We start from the raw sequence: 18,615 nt of genomic DNA, 5'->3' as shown, positions 1-18,615 counted from the left end.
CAGGAAGTGAGTCCCAAATGTGCTAAATCTTTGATCAGCTGTGGGCTGTGAGCACACCAGTGGACATGAATCGCTGGCGGAGGTCGGTGGGGGAGATACAGGCCAGGCGGAGACAGGTGAGCGAGTGTGAGCAGGCGCAAAGCGCCCTCAGCAAGGTAACCGCCTGCTACCAGCAAATGGCCACCTGCTTAGGGAGCAACACAGATGGGAGCAGCCTGAGAGAGGAGTTGGAGGAAACCAGGGCATTGGCTCATAGGATATGCACAGGTAGGGAATAGTGGAGGCGAGTAATAGGTAATTGGTAGCGGATTTCACTAAAGTCTTGTGGGCAACATAATTTTAACAAAGAAAGATATCATTTGTATGACTATATACAACATTTTTACCAGTCTTTTGGCAGCCAGCTTTGTGCGGTCACTATAGCATAGAGCCGGGCAATATGGGGAAAATGATTGTGATTAATTATTTTAAATTCCTCAATAACAAACATGACAATAATAAAGAGGAAAAGGAGAATTGAATTTAATGTCTGAAAACTGAATACACTGTGCTAAATGTATTCACTAATGTAGTCTGTAACAATTTATACGCTATATTAATTGAATACATCCAGAATACATTTACAATACATATTGATAAGACAATGGGAAAACTCTGCTGTAATTTTGATTTAATTCATGCTGTTCCTTACTGTTACTGGTTGGCAGTTTTCTTCATGTAATTCTTCTGTTAAGAAGTTTCATGGAAAACGTGCTTAGCATTTAAATCGGTCTCTGAAATTCTCAACTTCTTTCTTTTCTCTGTCATCGCCTGCTTCAGTCCACTGCTGCTCCCACAATCCCCAAGTAGGAGTCAAGTACTACACCGATGCTAAACGTATTACTTACAAACACATCTACTGCTGAGGAGATTATTTGTTTGGTCATCCCTCAAAAAAGCTCAGTAACAATGAGATTAATAACTCCTCATCGCATTGATTTATCAGTCTACTCAGGCTTTAGCAGAGCTCAGTAAAACTGAGATTAATAACTGATCAAATTGATTTTTTAGTCTATTCAGACTACACATAATTTCTGTATTTTGTATTTATATATCTGAATAATTGTACTGAGTAACACTACTGACAATATTGGATTTAAAGTTTCATGTCAACACAGTAAGTAAAATGACAGTGGTAAAAAATCTGACTTTACAACAACTTATATATATTATAATATATATATATATATATATTATATATATATGATTATAATGACAAAAAATATATATCAGAATTATGCCTATTTTGGGGGGTGGGGTAGAGGGAATTTAGTGTGTACTTCTTTTCTTATTGTCTTGTTCTTTAAGTGCACACTTCCTCCATTACAACATGTAAGCATTATTTATCCTGGATACGCTCATGTTCCAGGGATGCACCGGAGGCTGCTGGCCCTGCTGGTGGAGACTGAGCAAGTGCAGGAGGATCGCGAGCAGGTGGAGCGCATGTGGGTGCTCTTCCTCTGTGCCCTGGAGAATTTCCAGCAGGACCTAAGGAAGGTCAGCATCCTCCAGGAGACCTTTCCCCTTGGCCAACGCAAGGACCGTCGGGCCCTGGTCAACAGTGGAGCAACTGGTGGAGGTTCTGAAGTAGCAGGTCGGGCTGCCACCGTACAGACACCCTGGGTAACAACAGAGGGGGAGAGGAGGCCAGACCTCAAGAGCCATGTGCAGGAGATCGACAGGCTGCTCCAGGAGATGCTTCAGAGAGTGAACGTGCCACTGTGGTCAGTGGAGCCCACACAAAACGCCTGGGCTGAGGGCTGTGGAGACACACAAGACGAGGATGACACTTTGGAAGAGATCATGGAGGTGGAGGTGGTGTCTCAGGACAACAGAGCTTCTGGCTGCTGCAATCATTCCAACTGCAAATTAGGGTGTATATTCTGTCTGCTCAATTAGAGCCATTGTGTTGATAGGAATATGAAGATTATAGCTCTGGAGGGGAGTCCAAATTATCATGGTATGCCTTTAAGTTCAGTTAACCATCATTTGTTGGGAGCTCACCAAGTTCTTCTATTCTCTGTTGCACAGGGTAGACCATTTTTTAAATGTGTAAAACACTGCCCCCTACCTGCAAGTAAAAACTTTTTTCACAGGACTGTAGACAACCCAAATAAAACCTTCGTTTGGTCAAAATTCCCATCTGGGAAAATTTAATAAATATTTTTCATGCATCTTATTCTTCATTTAGGTCAAATGAACAAAACTTTATAATTTGCAACTCAACCAAATATGATGTTCCAGGCACAAACATCGAGCCTCTTTTGCCAATATCGTCCTACGTTTTTTCTCTGGTACTCTTCAGAAAGATCTTAAGAAAAAGTCTACGTCAGCTTCATGATGTGAACTTAAACTGCAGAAATGGTTGAGTGGACATAAGAGTCTGTTCTTACTTAAAAACAAATCCCAAATAAGAAAACAATAGTGAGTGACAGAATCTTCGAAAACTGCATAAATGGATTTTAAGAACAAATTTCTTCTTAAGAATGGTCCTCATTCACCAACCAATGTGCTTAAACAAAAGGTCACAAGTTTTCGACCATTTGATAAGACTGTAGACATAAATAAATATCCTATTCTTTTGCTGCTAGTATAAATATCTTGGAGAAGTGGATAACAAATGTTTTAATTTTAACCTGTTCCCAATGTAATGTGTTGAATACACAGACAGCTCAAGTCTGTTGTATTTTTTCCATCCTAGTGTAGTTCTGTTCATTCAAATAATGCCATGGTTCTGCCTTGTTTTTGTGAATATGGCAGTCTGCGCTAGGCTTTACTGTACATTAGTGAATAAATACCCAAGAGTCCAACTACTGAACGCCATTTTATTCAGACAAGTTAAATTCAACATACAAATACTGTACATTAAACAGACAGGTTTTAATTTACATAATTATGAGCAAGAAAAAAGTGAGGTCACACACAGAAATAAAAGGGAAAGGAAAGGCAGGCATGTTAAATTGCAGGGGGTCAATTCTTGTAGGTTGCGTGCAAATGGGCTTTGAAGGCTGGAAAAAGAACAAAGAATTATGGACATATTTTCTTACCCTCATCATTAATAAAGTGAATATTCATTACACCACAATAAGCAGCATAACCTTAGACTGACCACTGCATGTGCTTTAACTGCTTACCTTCCTGGTTATCCCATAATTCAGCAGCAACAGAGTTCATAGGACTATCATTGTTGGGCTCTACACAGAAAGTGGATTTTGAAAGATAATGGTCATTCACAAAAGAAGCTGGATATTAGAGACAACAAGCAAGTCAAGATAGAATGTAGATCAAGTCTGAGAAACATCTTACCCCCAAGTAAACTCTGAATAGACAGCAGAATGGATCGAACATCATAGAGAGCCGACCACTTCTCTTTTAAAATGTCTAAGCAGATGAACCCATTCTCATCAACATTTGGGTGGAAGCAGGGAGTGATGAATTTCACTCGAGGGGCATTGTAAGGGTATCCACTGGGAAACTCCAATGACAGCTTATACCTCAAGCCTTCATATACCTTTAGATGAAAAATAAAAATCACTGGTTGAACAACATGCAGGGGGAAAAATATTGAGCTTTACCCACTCTCTGGTAAAGGTAAAGAAAAAATGTGAACTGTCTGCACTGAATGTGGGGCAAATAAACCTCAGCTAATTGTAATAAACAAATTATAAGACTTACTGTTCCTTGTGCCCCATCTATTGTGCCAATCCATTTAAAGAGATTGTCAGACTCTGGAAACGCTGAAATTCCCTTATCGCCAGACATCTGTGGGCAAAAACACAAAGACAAAGTTAAAACACTGTAAAACAATTTTTAAAAATAACTTTAGGTATTTGAAAAGACTCACCATAAGTGTCATCAGCTCTTGTTGAAGCCTGGAGACAAAATAACAGCAATCAGTAATGGGTAGATTTATGTCATAGAACTAAGACCAAAGGAAAATTGTGCTTCACTTTTCTACATTCATCAATATGATTATTAGGGATGCACAGACATGGGAGTTGCGGGGCAATATAACCTTTTGTACCGATGCTCACATGTACAAATTGTGGAAACTGGGAATAGATCCATCTGGATTAGCATTATGGAGAAATATAACATTTGTTTCTGTAGGGTTACAAATGCAGTAAAATGAATACAATTCATTTAATAAAATGCATACATTTTACTGCAGCAGTCCAGCACCACCTAAACATTCTGCTCTTCTGAAGTACAATAAACGCATCAAATATCATCCAAATGCCTCATTCTGCTAATTTTAAAGCACATGCATGCTGATACCAATATGATTAAGATATTATTATGCATCCCTAATGATTATTTGTTTAGCTACACATAGTTCTAGTTGCCAGCATGATTTCAATACTTATGTGAACGTTAAAGTATCATGTCAACCAACAAGAAAACACGCAAGACAAGAATGCAGATGACCTGAAGACTGGTCGTCCAAAAATAAGAACGAGTACATCCTAGAGGCGGACGATATAGCAAACTTAGAGGAACCTTCCCAACACATGATGCGTCACGAAATTTATTTTTTTCCAGACATATACACGACATACATGTTCAGAAAAGCAAAAAGTATTGTGCCAAAATGTATCACTATAATGATATATATTGTCATAATGCCCAGTCCTGCAACATCCCGAGTCTGGAAAAGCTTTTGAATGGGGAGGTCACTGCGTACCTTTTCGAAACGGAGCCTTTCGGTACACTTCCGCCAGTTTCGTTTCCTTTTAAAGCCGCTGTGGACGAGGCTGCCGCAGGATCCATATTCTGGGAGGCCATTGCTTAAAACCTGTGAAGAGACCATTCTGGTTAAGGAATCGCGCTGTTCTGGCCAGTTTATCAGTTGACAACAATTTGTATATAAACACGAGGACAGTCCGACTAACATTAGCTGTGTAAGTTGAAGTCAACTCCACATGAGGCTATGGCCGGCTTCCTGTTGGCCAGCTGCCTGTTCGAATTTTCAGTTCCACCTTAAATGGTGAAGCAGTCGCACTGGCGCGTCGGGCGCTCTAAAGTAACTGCTGCACCATTTAAGGTGGAACTGGGAAATTCGAACAAGCCGGCGAAAAGGAAGCCAACTTCGGCTTCGTTAAGTGTGCAGCGTCGGAGGCGATTTAGTTAACTGAACAGCGACAAATCACAAAGACATCACAAGATCATCTCAAACGATCTGCAAATGATAACTTAAGGAAATATTTTCTGTCTGCGTTGTGTGATTAGATATCTAACAGACGCTGAACGATAACGTTAACTGCTTTACTCACACTTAGGTTAGCTTACGTTAGGCTACCTAAACTAGCGACCTTCATAATCTAACGTTGCACAGACATAACGCTACAATTTTTTATTCTAAAACCTGGAGCGCTTAGTTTAGTCTAACTATAAATCATGACTAGTTTCACCCTTTATTAGCTAGCGAGCTAACCTTGCATTTCAACGTCATTAACATTAAGCACCGCAGTGCGAAACTAACGATAGCCTAGCCGAGCTAGCAGCCGGACGTCCATTAAGGTCTCCAACTGCAACCAGCTAGCGTTAAATATCAGCCGGCACGTTATTAAGCTTCAGCGTGAGATATGAGATGCATTATCGATCTCATACAGACTTAAATAACCGCTTAAAGTAGGCAAATTAAATGAGATAGCTAGCACGGCGAGTTCTTGGCTAAGCTGGCCAGCGTTAACGTCTAGAACAACAACAGCCACATATGAGTAACGTTAAGGCTGAAGTCAAACGCAGACAAACAAAATGTGCACAAAAGCTTTAGTGTACAATCAAACGCCTTTCCTAAATACAGCTAATGGAGTAAAATGGATGTTCGGTGTATATTACCAGCTGCGTGCCGTCCTTCGGCCAACAGTCACTAACGGAGTTGTGCACAGTGAGATTTTAAAATCTCATCCCGCCCCCCCGTTTAAACTGACTCTCTCTCAACTGTTTCACCGCCCCGCCTGGCGTCTCCACCAATCAGAAACGAGCACTCAAAACAAAGCTTGGCCCTAGCAACCATTAAATAACGCACCTTATGGCACGCTGCGACTTGATTGGACAATGCTCTCGGGTGGGCGTGTCTACGACCGTTGAAAGCGCCGCAGATGAACACAAGGGAGCAGGAAGTGTAGACAAAAAATATTTATTGTTTGGGAAATAAACTGATAAATTTCATTTTTTTTTCTGTTTCGATGTAAAGTGTAACAGCTTTATTTTTTCCACAAAATATTTCAAAAATAATGTACAGTATCTTTTTCTTTCCTCACTGTAAAACAACTCATTTTTCTCATTTCCCCCTAAAATAATTACAAGTACCCACTTAAAAAAGATTATGCAAGGTTCTTTAGTAAAGGCAATGGTTCTATTCAAAACCATGAGATCTATATACAACCATTTAATTTTTAAATGATTCTCTGCATGGTGAAACAAACGGAGAATGTGTTGTCACCTGAATGGTTCTATACAGAACCTTTTTGAAAATAGTTCTATATAGCACCAAAGAGCATTCTGCTATTGTGTACGATGTCAAGCTTGTAAATACAGAACGCCACTTTTTGGTGCTAAATAGCACTACTTTCAAAAAGGTTGAACAAGGTACAACCATATACAACACATTCTCAGTCAATCTAAAGAACTATTCCACCATGCAAAGAACCTTTTAAGCATGAAATGGTTCTATGTACAACTCACTGTTCTAAACAGAACCATTCCCTTTACTAAGGAACTCTTGAAGAACCACCTTTTTTTAAGTGTGTACAGTACTGCACATGGCATACTACAATGCTTTTGTAGCTTGAACAGAAGAACTCCCTTTTCTGGAGTATTAAACAGTAAATAAAAGGTGAAAAAGAGAAATTATAGACAAAATGAATCAATTCCCTTTGACAACACAAATAAAAGAGGTTCAGTATTGTGTAAAAAAAAACATTCACAAGGTATAAACTTAAAGGAGTGTTCCACTAATTTTTCAAAATTTCCATATAATGGTAGAGATGTAAACAAAGTCATTCAGAGTGGTTTGGTGTAAAACGCTCTTTTTCAGAGAAACTTGATGAGACAGAATTATTGGTGGTGGTAGGAACCAGACGTCTGCCTCTAAAAGCACCTTTAAAGAAAGTTATTACATAAAATGGCTGCCTGATGTCTGAGACACTGTTTTATGATCGTCGTCCTATAAACTGTTTACCTAATACATATATTTTTTTAATCCATTCCTGGCGAAGGGGTACATGCAGAGTAAAAATAAGGCAAAATAGTCACCAAAGAATTTTTTTTCAGACTTGCCACTATTTCACCATCATCAATATTACATGTAAAAAATCAGAAGACGTGTAGGTTCACTGGTGGTTTTGGATAGTAAATCAGAGGAACTCAGAGTCGGCAAGTTTCTCTACAATGAGCCGTCTCATATCAAACTGAATGAAGAATAAAAGTTTACATCTCAACCACTGAATTATGCAGAAATTTAGGAAAATCAGTGGAATGCTCCTTTAAAGAGAGGGTAAGAAGAAAAATAAAGATCCAAAATCACAGAAGAAAGCACTCATAGTACCACTGAGTTTGCACTTTTGCAAATATTTTCTCATACAAAAAAATGTTTTTTTTTTTGTTGCTTTTTTTACAAAAAGGTATTTTGCTGATTGAAGAAAAAAGGAAGACAAACATCTAAACTGTTTCAGTCTAACATTATCTCTATAAATACTGGTTTATGAAAACAAAACTGGTGAACATCTGATAGTTCACACTTTTCCAGCATGAGAGTAAGCAACAAATTCCTAAGCTTGATTGTAAGGCCAGAGTCAATAATGAAAACCACAAACGGAAATCAAAATAATGCAAACTACGCTGTGGTCAACATGTGCATGGTCCAGTGACTTCTATTGTGGTTTAGAAGGCTGATAATTTTTATGACATTAGGAAATGTATCTACCAAAATTCTCAGAGTAAGACTGTTGATCTACTATCAGTTTCCTCTCGTTTTTATTCAATATGATTACAATTATGACTTAAAATAAGCCATATTATACAGTCGAGGGGAGCTGATCCTAGAAAAGATCTTATAACCTAAAATGTGCTGGGCTCTCATTCCTCTAGTCCTTCTCAGATCTCTGAGCTTCCATTGCCTTCTGCATCTTCTCTACCATCCATATTGGCACCACGAATGGCTTCAGCTCATCCAGCCTCAAGTCAGGGCAGTCTCTAGAGATTTACAAGAACAAATATGATGTGAAGTTCAAGTTATTATAGTCATGGTCCCATTCTTGGTGGCTAGTTCATCACTGCCAAGCTCTTCTAACATTAGCGAGCTAAGATGAGCTAGAAACTTGAACTTGGCAGAGTTCAAGCTCTGAAGAGAGAGTAACACTCCAATTTCTTAGCTCAGTAAGGTCTAGAAATCTGATTAAGAAATCCAATAAAGAGAGCTGGATTTTAGCTCAGTAATCAGATTCCTCACTGCATTTAAACTCTTACTCTGATTTCTTTCAGATTTCTCAGACTGCACATGTGCGAAAACAGACAGCGGTACTGGAAATAAGCAAGCAGTGCTGCCACGAGATGCAGCAAAACACTTTTGGAGTGACACTGAAACCAACTACATGGTTGATGAAATTAAGGATTTAAATAATCTTCATCTTTTAGATGATGTATGTTCATATTTTCAGCTAAAGTGGCACGATGTTTAAAAAAAAAGCCTCAGCATGAAGTTTCAGTTTTACATTATGTTTACGTCAGGTCTTCTTCTGTGAGTTTATTGGCTGGTTGTAAAGCAGAAATCTGATTAAAGACTCATGTAGACCTGGAGTTTTCCATTATCTGATTACTCAAGTGCATGTAAACATGTTGATCAGATTATTGACAAAATTTGATTTCCTGCAATTATCAGATGATTAAGTGCATGTAACCGCACTCAGCATCATGACAGTGAGTGATGGGCAGAAATAAAGCTGAAAAACTTGATGACAGTCAATCATAAGCTGCTTATCAGCTGATAAGATTTCTATACAGAGCAGGGTCCAAAAGTCTGAGACCACATCGAAAATCTGGTATTTTTCTATTTAAACCTGAAAATAAACAATGAAAAGTTATGACAAGTAAAACGAAGAAGAAATATTGACAATTCTGCCTTATTTCTAGGTCACTACTCAAATTTAAGCAAAATTGTGACAGATTTAACTTTGAACAAAAAAGGTCATATTTTTTGTCTTATTTCTTCTACTGAAGCTCGTGTTCAGACGATTCTCAGGTGGATCTGATCTACTCATGAGAGGATTTTGCACGTCGTGTAGTCCAGCTCAAGTGCATGCTGTCAAATTCCAAATACTAAGAAATTCTGAAGGCTAACAGTTCAGAGATTCTACTTTTACTCAAGTTGTTAGGCTAATAATATAATTTGTAATGAAAATTTTGCATCAAATTAGAAAAGACTAAGCATTTGTACTAACGGGCAGGACTCCACTGTTTACGTTCTCTAACAAAGGTGGGATTAATCATAATAAAGCATTGATATCTATTGTTTGTATATGTTCAATTTAACCAGGAGTAAAGGGTCTTATAATGGACTTATAATGGACTATTACTTACTTGTATTCTTCACTTAAAGCAAGCTCTTTGATGTCCTCTTCAATTAACAGATATGCCTGAAAAATGCACATCATTACAAATTCAGAAGAGTTAAGAATAAGCCTTTATTAATGCAGCACACACTCTTACCATCTTTCCACCTGTGGCTCTCATGTGCTGCCGCTCTGCAAGCCAGTGTTTGTCCTGAGCATCGGCAGCGTACTGAAATACACACACACACACACACACACACACACACACACCCCGTCATGGCTGGACACTGTTATGAACAGTTTAGTAGCAACCCAGCAAAGAAAATCCACAATACCTTGAACAGGTCTGCATGTTTAATGTAGATCCTTCCTCTGGTGCCACCCATCCCTAAAGCCCTAAAAATAAACTCCATTAGTTGTTTTTCTCTCTGCATATATACAATAAATAATTCTAACAGACATGACGTTCGCTTGACTTCGGCCACCAATAGCTGTGTTCCAAAGCCTAGGCTGCAGCCGAGCTAGTTAGGGTACTTGGTAGGACTGTCCTATGAAGACTACTCCTTAGTAGCCTATTGTTCACACACATGGAACAGTCCTAACGAGGCTGCGTGGTGACGTCGCCAGAGCGGCACGAAACTTGTGAGGGAACTGGTGAGAAAATGGAGCCCGTTGCATTGAGTTTGTTGCTTTTTCATTTCTTCACGGAAATGGAGAGTTCTCATGTAGTACAACAAACTACATATATACAAAGAATCCTAAATAAAATCCGATATATGGACGATATATGGAAAGGCCTGCTATAATGTAGTGGCTGAGAAATGCAGCCTGGGCTTTGGAGCGCAGCTAATGTGACGTAACTGCAGAGAAATCCAACAACCGCAGACATCATCCTCGCTCGCCGTGTTGCGCACATAGCAACTCAGTTTTAATGCTCACACAGGACAGCCAAAACAATGAAATGCAGATTATGCAAGCTCGCAACATGTTCCAGCTTTGTGCAAACTTCGCTACTTCGTTTCATTAGAGGTACACTAAGGCCTTACGTTAGCGCTCTATTAGCAGCTATTAGCAGACCTTGGTATAAGAAACAAAAAATCAAGCAGAGCCTCTGAACCCTTTAACACAACAACTGAACAGTATTTTGTTGCTGTGAAAACAAAACATTGTGTCTCTGAAACGGAAACTATCAGTCCATTTATCATTACATGTTCACAGAACGCAAACAGCTGCTGATGTTTTCAATAGGACTGGATATCGAAATTCAGTAGTAATTTAATTCAATAGTACTTACATAATTACTGAGTGTTGAAAAATTTCATGTCATTCAAAACTAAATTTTGATACCTAAGCTGTCGGCGTTATTAGTATCCAGCAGCAAACAAGCATCTGTTTTCCAAAATGTAGACTGCTGATGGGCTGGGTAGATTACAATCTGTATGTATATTACTAATGGCAACACTACTTGATTAGTTTGCAGCCTGATGCGGACAGAAAATATACCTAGTTTTGACCTACTTTCAGTTTGTGATTTAAAAGAAGGTCCTGAAAAAAGTACCATTCAGGAATTGGTAGCTCTAGTCCTAGTTTTAAAATAGGGCAAAAATATAAAAATGGATTTACAAGGTTTTGATATTACAGTTATAACACACTACTTTCTCTATATTTACCATGGATCGCAATTTTAAACGTAGTCACAGAACCTTATAAATCATGTGTTCACCACTACAGTGACGCCAACAATTTTGGCCAGTGGTGCTTATGTTCTTATGACATGCTAGCAGCCAGCCACATGACCCAACAGAGAGCAAAGCAACTCAATAAAGAAACACTTACTTGTTCGCTCTGGATCCTAAAACAAACGTGCTTTTCTCATTCAACCTGGTGGGATCCCACTGAACGAGAGGGAGAAGCACATTAAAAGCAGGCAATCTGTTTATTATGTAGTGTAATAATACATGATCTAGTAAAGAAGAAGATACAACATTCTCTTAACCTTTGGTCCTTCCCGCTTTATGGGTTCAGATGTCTTAGGCTTTATCCTGTAGAGGAGAATTTTACACTTCCAAGTTTAAAAATATAATTTCCAACATGTAAACAACATACAGAATCGCCTACAGTACTTACGGAGTGCTGTACGGTATAGTTCTGTCATAAGATATAACTTGCCCAGGGGGACGTCCCTTTCTCTAAACACAGAGGAAAATCATGTGTCAGTAACAACTTACATAGTGTGAAATGGAGCCACTGCTTCTTTTACGAAGGATTAGCCTAAGATTGGCTTAATGAATATTTAAATGTAAATTCAATCAATTTTTCACAATTTCAGAAAGTCATTCAGAGTGATTTGGTATGAAATGCTCAGTTCTAGATAAACTTACTGAATTGTTCACAGTGGTGGTGATAGCATGTCTGAATTTTTAATGGATCTAAAAGCTATTTTACAGAAAGCAACAACACAAAATGGCTATAAATCTGATAGGTTTGCAAAAAAGTTTTAACCTAAAACATATTTGTAAAAATACGGTCACGGCAGAGTGGTATCTGTAGAGTATTATACACCAAAGCAGTACCCAAAGAAAACACTGTTTTTGTGATTTACCACTATTTTACCATTATCAACATCACAAACTCTGTGAAAAATGTATGATGCAGAACTAAAAAAAGTAAGTAACCTGGTTGACTTAAAATTTTGAGTTCACTGAACTTCAAATAATAACCTGACAAATGTAAAACATAAATCATTGTTCTGTTAATACTAAAGGTACAATGAAATATTTGAACCAGGTTACTTACTTCCTTTAAAAACTACATCTTTTTTACTGCATATAAACTCTCAGAAGCCACATACATGTTCATGTCATTTTAGATCAGCCAATAATATAATACAATAATATAGTAATACATTATTATTAAACTGACCACTGACGATAAAGCAGCTTTATTAACAGACCTACCTTTTTTGGGATTGGGCTGCCTCTTTGACTGGAGTCATCCTCCATCTGCCGTGAGCGCTGCAGGACGGATGGAAGTGTTTTAGGACAGCTGATTAAAAACCTGCGCACTGAATTTCTCAGCTAAATTATGCTTAGTCTCTCAGAGCCAGACATGACCTTGTGATGAGGACAGGCATGAGAAATGTTGGGTTAAATGTGGGTAGGAGCGCAGACTTATTAGGGTGGGAACAAACTGAGTGGGATTTAACACCTTGACAGAGCTTAACGTCCAACGGACAACAACCTGTTGTTAGTCCATGGATGTAACACAAGTTAGCATGACTGACAAGTCTCCCAAAAAAGCTCCAATGGTGCATGTAGATGTCTGTCACACGTGCAGAGAACACAATATATGTGGTAAATTTAAACATGACATCTCATAAGAGATAAAAAGTTCCATTAGGGTGCCTACACACTATAAGCTGATGCAGTGTCAGAAACACAGTCCCCCACTATATTTCAGTTAGGACGCTGCGTCAGCTCTTCGGACGAGAAACGGGCCTGCATGCTGTGAAAGACGCTTCGTCGAGCTTCAAAAAGGTTCAAACCATTTCAACTTTTGCTGCAACAGATTCTGATGTCAACCAAGAGAAATGTGCAGGCAGAAGATGATGAAAAACCAAGATGGAGGAGAGTAGTGACGCTGTGCACTCATTTGCTGCTCTATATGAATTCTTTGCCTTTGTGGCTGTTGTCTGCTGTTTCAGAGGGGCATACCTTGGTTGCAACGGGATTCGCTGCAATCCAGCACCAAAAGTTTAACAAATTGTCCTCAGATGTGCATTTGTGCTATGAGGTCATGTCCGGCACTGCGAGACTAAAATTATTCCAAGCAAGTTCATTTTAATCACTCTGATCATCATATTTTGACAGACAGACGAGCACAAACCCTGGGACAAATACACTAACAGCAAATTCTGTTGAAAAAAAAAACAAAAACAAAAAAACAACGTTACATTCGAACAGCACTGACTGATCTTTACCTTCACTGAGGTATCGAAAACAGGTCTTTGGACAGTTTTCTCTGCTTCTGGAAAGAGCTGTTTCGCCTAAACAAGGAGAAATTTGCTTAACAAACAATCCTCCTTCTTAACTTTTAGTCAGTTGCTTGGGTGCTGTATCTTCCTTACGTGTTCCAAGCAGTTTCGACAAGCCTCCCTGATAAGATGGTCCGTTTGTATATCCTCTCCCACGTTCTCTTTGACATTGCTGGCTGCCTTTTCAAAAAACTGCGCAGAGAGGAAAAATTAGCCAACAGACATTCACTATACATATCCCCGAAACTACACAGAATTGGTGGACAACTGGCTTGTTTATTCACCTTCATGTATTTTCTGAAGACGGCCAATATGTCCTCGTTGAAGCTGGGCTGCAGAACCTTCCGCAGGAGGTCCATAGAAATAACAGGATCTGTGTAACTAGGAGAAGCACAAAGACGGATAACTGGAAACTGTAAACAACCAGACAAAATGCCTTCACACGACTTACAGATAAATTCAAGTCAAAAGTCGAGGAGCAGAAATGAGTATGTTAACAGTTACCTCACGGTCATCTGTGAGCGTCGACCCCTGCGGTGAACCTGTCTGTGCTTGATCATGATGTTCCAGGGATTCTAGCACACAAAAAAAACAGAAAGCACAAAATGGAAATACAGCAGAGAAAAACATGCTGACACTACATTATTTACTGACATAAGCACTGATCACTTTATCCAAAATACTAAAGCCCAGGTGAAGTTGGTACATTATCTTGTACAAGACAAAACAAGTACTGACCAATGTGAATACAACCTCTCTATTCTCTCTTTCTACTGACACGAAAATCATGTTTCTGGAAAAGGATCATACAGAACCCACCATGTATGCATAATACAAAATATTTAAATAAGGCTGAATAAATGTAAACATTAAAAATAAAATTCAATAAAACAACAGTAAAGGTTATTCTTGAGCATTTCTTATTCTCGTTCTGTGAGAGAATGGACAACCACTCTGGTGGCGCTTTTATGTTGAGCTTTGGGTTATTTTGCGTCCGTGGAACTGAATTCCAAGTAGTTTGTATTGCAGTGGCGTTTGATGTTTCCACTTTTAATCAGCGCCTCTGAACAGATGAGACACATCAGTTCTGAACGCAGAGTTCTCTGTTTATTCATTTTTAAAAAGTCTGTTTTCTGATACGGTGGTGGTGATGTCTACAACACAAATACAGCCATTTTATTTACCATCCAAAACCACCAGTGAACCTACACCTGTCTTCTATATGTGTAATGTAAATGATGGTAGAATAGTGGTAAATCTGAGAAAGTTTTCTCTGGGTACTATTTTGCCTTGCATGTACTTCTACACCATGAATGGCTTTTTAAAGACATGTTTTCAAAACGATCATAAAACAGTGTTCCAGGCATCAGGCAGCACGATGGCAAACATTTCATGTAATAGCTTTTTTGTGAGGGCGACATCAGAGGCACTAACCTCTTCAGACATCTGGTTCCTATCACCACCACTGTGAACAATTCGGACTATTTGAATCTACTGAATAACAGAAAGGTAATGTTAGGTAGGTTAGTTATATATGCTCTTCTTTTTCCACACGCAGTTGACTTGTGTACTTAAACAGAGTCGCCCACCCGGTTTTGGAATGACCCTGCGGCAAAATATCTCAGTGCCAGACACGAAGTCGCACTCAAGGCTCCGTTCCTGTCTGTGTCTGTCAGTTTTGGATCACTCCAACTCATCCCAAAGGTGTTAGATGGAGCTCCATCACTCCATAGAACACTGCTCTGCTGCTCCACAGCCCAACACTGGGTGGGCTTTATACCCCTCTAGCCTATGGTTAGCATTAGACATGGAGACCTGTGTGGCTGCTACAGAGCATCACATTCTACTGGGCGCAACTGAACACCTGTTTTAATAACGGGCGATCTTAAAGAGCTCATATCATGGAAACGGAACTGTCCTTACTTCTTTTAATGAGGGTAAAAGGTACTATGTAGGGCTGGGCAATATGACAAAATATATTGTTATTAAGAAAAACTATGTCACAATACAACATGCTTTTCTGAACGTATCATGTATATATCATCAGTACTTGTACAACACTGACCAACTGTTTCATTATAAAGAGAGTAAAATGAGTCCCTTTAACTGGATTTAGTGCAACACAGCATACGATATATTCAAGAAAAATCACCATATTCATAGGTTTTGATAGTATTTTTAAGAATGTAGCACTACTGGTTTATTTTTCTCAGTTCCAGCTGATCAGATGTTTAAAAAAATAAAGAGCGTGATCGAGTATCGCAATATTATATTTTTGCCATATCGCCCGCCTCTAGTACTATGTGTAAATTTCAAAACCTACCATTCACTCCTCAATGCATACAGTCACTATGAAAGCTAAGCTGCAGAAAAAGCCCCTTCTGAATTCATAATTGTTGTGATGAACATATTTACATGGACTACATATGCTTATTCTCCAGATTAGCCCCGCCCACTCACACTGAAGTTATAAGCAGCGCTTCAGCCTGGACTGCTTTTTTAATGAGACACTATACAGAGCCAATCAGAACAGAGCTCATTTGCATATGTCAGTCTTAAAGGTACAAACAAAAACAGCCTGTTTAGTTCTAATGGATAAAGAGGTCGTATGGTGTAGTTATTAGGATATACAACCGTTCAAGTCTAACACTGACATCTGCTTTGACGAGGCCGAAGTTGGCTTCCTATTCGCCAGCTTCTTGTTCAAATGTTCCAGTTCCACCTTAAATGGAGCAACAGTTACACCTAGGATGTAACTGCTGCACCATTTAAGGTGGAACGGGAAAATTCGAACAAGAAGCTGGCGAATGAGAAGCTGACTTTAGCTTCGTGTTCCTCTGCGCCTCAATTCAGCTGACTTCAGCTCCAGAAATGAGTCATCATCAACATGAAGACGGTAAAGGCGGTGCGTTTCTCACTCAGACAGCTTGCGACTCACCACAGACTGAACCTGCTGCTCAGCTACGTCCTGCTCAGCGACGTCCTGCTGGAGCCAGTCTCTGCGGCCCTCATTCCTGTGTGCACCCATCAGTGCAGGTTACAGCGCTTTAACCGAAGTTCTGAAGTTGCCCTCCGGCTCTGACGGGTCGGAGGTCCCGAGCAGTTCGCGTCGTTAGAGCAGCGAGAGCGAAAAGCAGATTTATCCGCTCTGCCGGCCGTTTGAAGTTGCTGCGCAGTGCAATACTAACAAAATTCAGCGTATCACACACATAGTTAGAATCTAGGGAAATAGTACAGAATAACTCGCCGAAGTGACAGCAATTCGCTTTTTCCAAAGAGCTCGTAAAACTGCGAGGTTCGGGTCGTGCTGAAATCACTTCAGAACTGACATCCGGGTGCGTTCTGGTGATTTTCCAAAATAAAAGTCGGGTGTTAGCTGCGCACGCGCATAGCCGTCGTGGGCGTGGCCGAGCGATGGGGCTGTTTGTAACGGTTCTGCCGCCATTACAGTTGTGGCTTTGGGCAGATATTGATGATATCGGTGTTTTTGTGGATTAAACGTGGATTAAACTATCGCTGATTTGTTTTATCACTGTGTTTAACACAAGAACGCTTTGGATAGATATGCACAACTTTATTAGCTAACAGCTTGGGAGTATCAGAGGGATTGATATGTTTTATCTTAGATGTGATAAGTTTAAACTAAGAAAACTGTAACCTATATACAGCTGATTCTTATATTAGGGAAGTTTCATATTCATAAAGTAAAATGGTCTCTCTCCAAACCTAATTCTATACACTTCTTGGAAGATTTCAAACAATATGTCATCCTTATACAATATTTGAAAAAATAAGAAAGCCCTAATGTCTAACAATGCAGTTAAAGAATTTAATATAATGTGATGGATGTTTTTTTTCATTATTTTCTCTGTGTACACTGGCAATGAATGTATGTATATTTTCGGTTCTTGAATGTTATTCAAGAACTCTTGTTGCTTTTTGGTGGTAATAAAAAAAAATTACAGTTGTGGCAAGTCAACTTATATTGTTGCTAGATTTAGCAACTTTTCAAACTACCCTGTTTTTAAAGCACCTAACAACAAATTTACTTTTAAAATTCATTGAAACTTTAAGCAACTTTTGAAAAGTGATTCAAATGCTAAAATGCATGCTTGTACCTAATTGTCGGCCAGTTAATGCTAGGTAGTATGTCAACTACCAGTACACTGCTTAAAACGATAATAGTTCAGAATGTGTAGCTTTACTAGTTAATGAGAAAATAAATAAAATGTAATTGTTCAATGATGCAGTGTTGTGCTTAAAAATATCTGATCATAAAAAATGTGTTGTGTATTACCTTTGCAAAAAATATGTAATAATAAACAATAATAAATTTTAAATCTTATTTTTCATTGAGATGGCCAGTCAATTTGTGTATTTAACGTAATGACGCAGCTTTAATTATGCAGATTTTTTTTGATAAATCATTGAAATACCCTTTTTAGTGACTGCTTTCCATTTCTAGCCAAAAACTTTGTTTGAAACTGTATTTGTCCTAAACTCAAGTATATACAGTCACATGCAAAGGTTGGGACACCCCTGATCAAATCATGTTATGTGGATTTTCTAGGTGTAACTAAGTTCACACATCCTCTACGCAGACCAGTTCTGCACACTTTATGGCAAAATCGCTGTTTGCTGAACACATTTTATTATATATTGTCAAAACATGGCATGTACAAAGGTTATGGCACATTTAATATTGTTTTAGTTTTTTTGCAGGATGTCAAATTTAAAAAAAATAATTAGTAAACTCTAAGATTAGGAGAAAATTTTAGTTGTTTACTGTAGAGCATTTGTTAACTTGTTTTCACTTAGAAAATCAACAGATCATGTAATTTGATCAAGGTATTCAAACATTTGCATACAAATTTATGAATAAGGATCTACAGCATACTGAGTTTGAATTTATTAATTCATATTTAATTACTATTTTTGTGTGTAATTATGTCATAACTCCTTTGTTGACAGTCAAACATTTTAGTTCAG

The 18,615-nt window shown here is 38.7% G+C and overlaps 3 protein-coding genes across 5 annotated transcripts; 1 reads left to right on the top strand and 2 right to left on the bottom strand.

Moving 5' to 3' along the window:
• On the top strand, positions 1–1,944 carry zgc:109913 (regulator of G-protein signaling 9-binding protein). Its single transcript, XM_036569607.1, has 2 exons — positions 1–267; positions 1,409–1,944. Exons 1-2 carry the CDS (start codon positions 66–68, stop codon positions 1,936–1,938), a joined length of 732 nt encoding a protein of 243 aa, XP_036425500.1. The 5' UTR covers positions 1–65; the 3' UTR covers positions 1,939–1,944.
• A 900-nt stretch (positions 1,945–2,844) lies between these two features.
• ube2c (ubiquitin-conjugating enzyme E2C) lies at positions 2,845–5,964 on the bottom strand. Its single transcript, XM_036571247.1, has 7 exons — positions 5,881–5,964; positions 4,724–4,834; positions 3,884–3,911; positions 3,715–3,801; positions 3,346–3,550; positions 3,174–3,233; positions 2,845–3,047 (listed from the first exon to the last, which is right to left on the bottom strand). Exons 2-7 carry the CDS (start codon positions 4,822–4,824, stop codon positions 3,010–3,012), a joined length of 519 nt encoding a protein of 172 aa, XP_036427140.1. The 5' UTR covers positions 4,825–4,834; positions 5,881–5,964; the 3' UTR covers positions 2,845–3,009.
• Positions 5,965–6,674: 710 nt separating this feature from the next.
• LOC118808514 (deoxynucleotidyltransferase terminal-interacting protein 1) lies at positions 6,675–16,988 on the bottom strand. Of its 3 annotated transcripts, none has more exons than XM_036571245.1 (13): positions 16,565–16,972; positions 14,131–14,201; positions 13,911–14,007; positions 13,720–13,818; positions 13,573–13,638; positions 12,551–12,607; positions 11,763–11,782; positions 11,590–11,635; positions 11,430–11,488; positions 9,929–9,989; positions 9,751–9,822; positions 9,622–9,677; positions 6,675–8,238 (listed from the first exon to the last, which is right to left on the bottom strand). In XM_036571245.1, the coding sequence occupies exons 1-13, from the start codon at positions 16,652–16,654 to the stop codon at positions 8,130–8,132; spliced, it is 903 nt and encodes a 300-aa protein (XP_036427138.1). In that variant the 5' UTR covers positions 16,655–16,972; the 3' UTR covers positions 6,675–8,129. The 3 variants fall into 3 exon arrangements, with proteins under 3 accessions (XP_036427138.1, XP_036427139.1, XP_036427137.1); XM_036571246.1 differs by having other exon boundaries at positions 6,676–8,238; positions 11,721–11,782; positions 16,874–16,988; XM_036571244.1 differs by having other exon boundaries at positions 6,677–8,238; positions 11,721–11,782.
• Positions 16,989–18,615: the final 1,627 nt, after the last annotated feature.

This window comes from Colossoma macropomum, unplaced genomic scaffold, assembly GCF_904425465.1.
Source record: "Colossoma macropomum unplaced genomic scaffold, Colossoma_macropomum, whole genome shotgun sequence".
NCBI lineage: Eukaryota > Metazoa > Chordata > Actinopteri > Characiformes > Serrasalmidae > Colossoma > Colossoma macropomum.
This window is presented reverse-complemented; position numbering and strand designations above follow the sequence as displayed.

What these genes read in the sequence shown, in the direction of transcription:
- ube2c (XM_036571247.1), bottom strand. Translation starts at nt 4,824, where the DNA reads ATGGCCTCCCAGAATATGGATCCTGCGGCAGCCTCGTCCACAGCGGCT. An exon ending in AAAGGCTCCGTTTCGAAAAG is followed by an intron (nt 3,912 to 4,723) that starts GTACGCAGTGAC and finishes TTTTGTCTCCAG; the next exon opens with GCTTCAACAAGAGCTGATGA. An exon ending in ATTATGGGATAACCAGGAAG is followed by an intron (nt 3,048 to 3,173) that starts GTAAGCAGTTAA and finishes TTCTTTTTCCAG; the next exon opens with CCTTCAAAGCCCATTTGCAC.
- zgc:109913 (XM_036569607.1), top strand. Translation starts at nt 66, where the DNA reads ATGAATCGCTGGCGGAGGTCGGTGGGGGAGATACAGGCCAGGCGGAGA. An exon ending in GGCTCATAGGATATGCACAG is followed by an intron (nt 268 to 1,408) that starts GTAGGGAATAGT and finishes CTCATGTTCCAG; the next exon opens with GGATGCACCGGAGGCTGCTG.
- LOC118808514 (XM_036571244.1), bottom strand. Translation starts at nt 16,654, where the DNA reads ATGGGTGCACACAGGAATGAGGGCCGCAGAGACTGGCTCCAGCAGGAC. An exon ending in ACTATACCGTACAGCACTCC is followed by an intron (nt 11,636 to 11,720) that starts GTAAGTACTGTA and finishes TCTCCTCTACAG; the next exon opens with GATAAAGCCTAAGACATCTG. An exon ending in TTAGGATCCAGAGCGAACAA is followed by an intron (nt 9,990 to 11,429) that starts GTAAGTGTTTCT and finishes GTTTATTTTTAG; the next exon opens with GGCTTTAGGGATGGGTGGCA.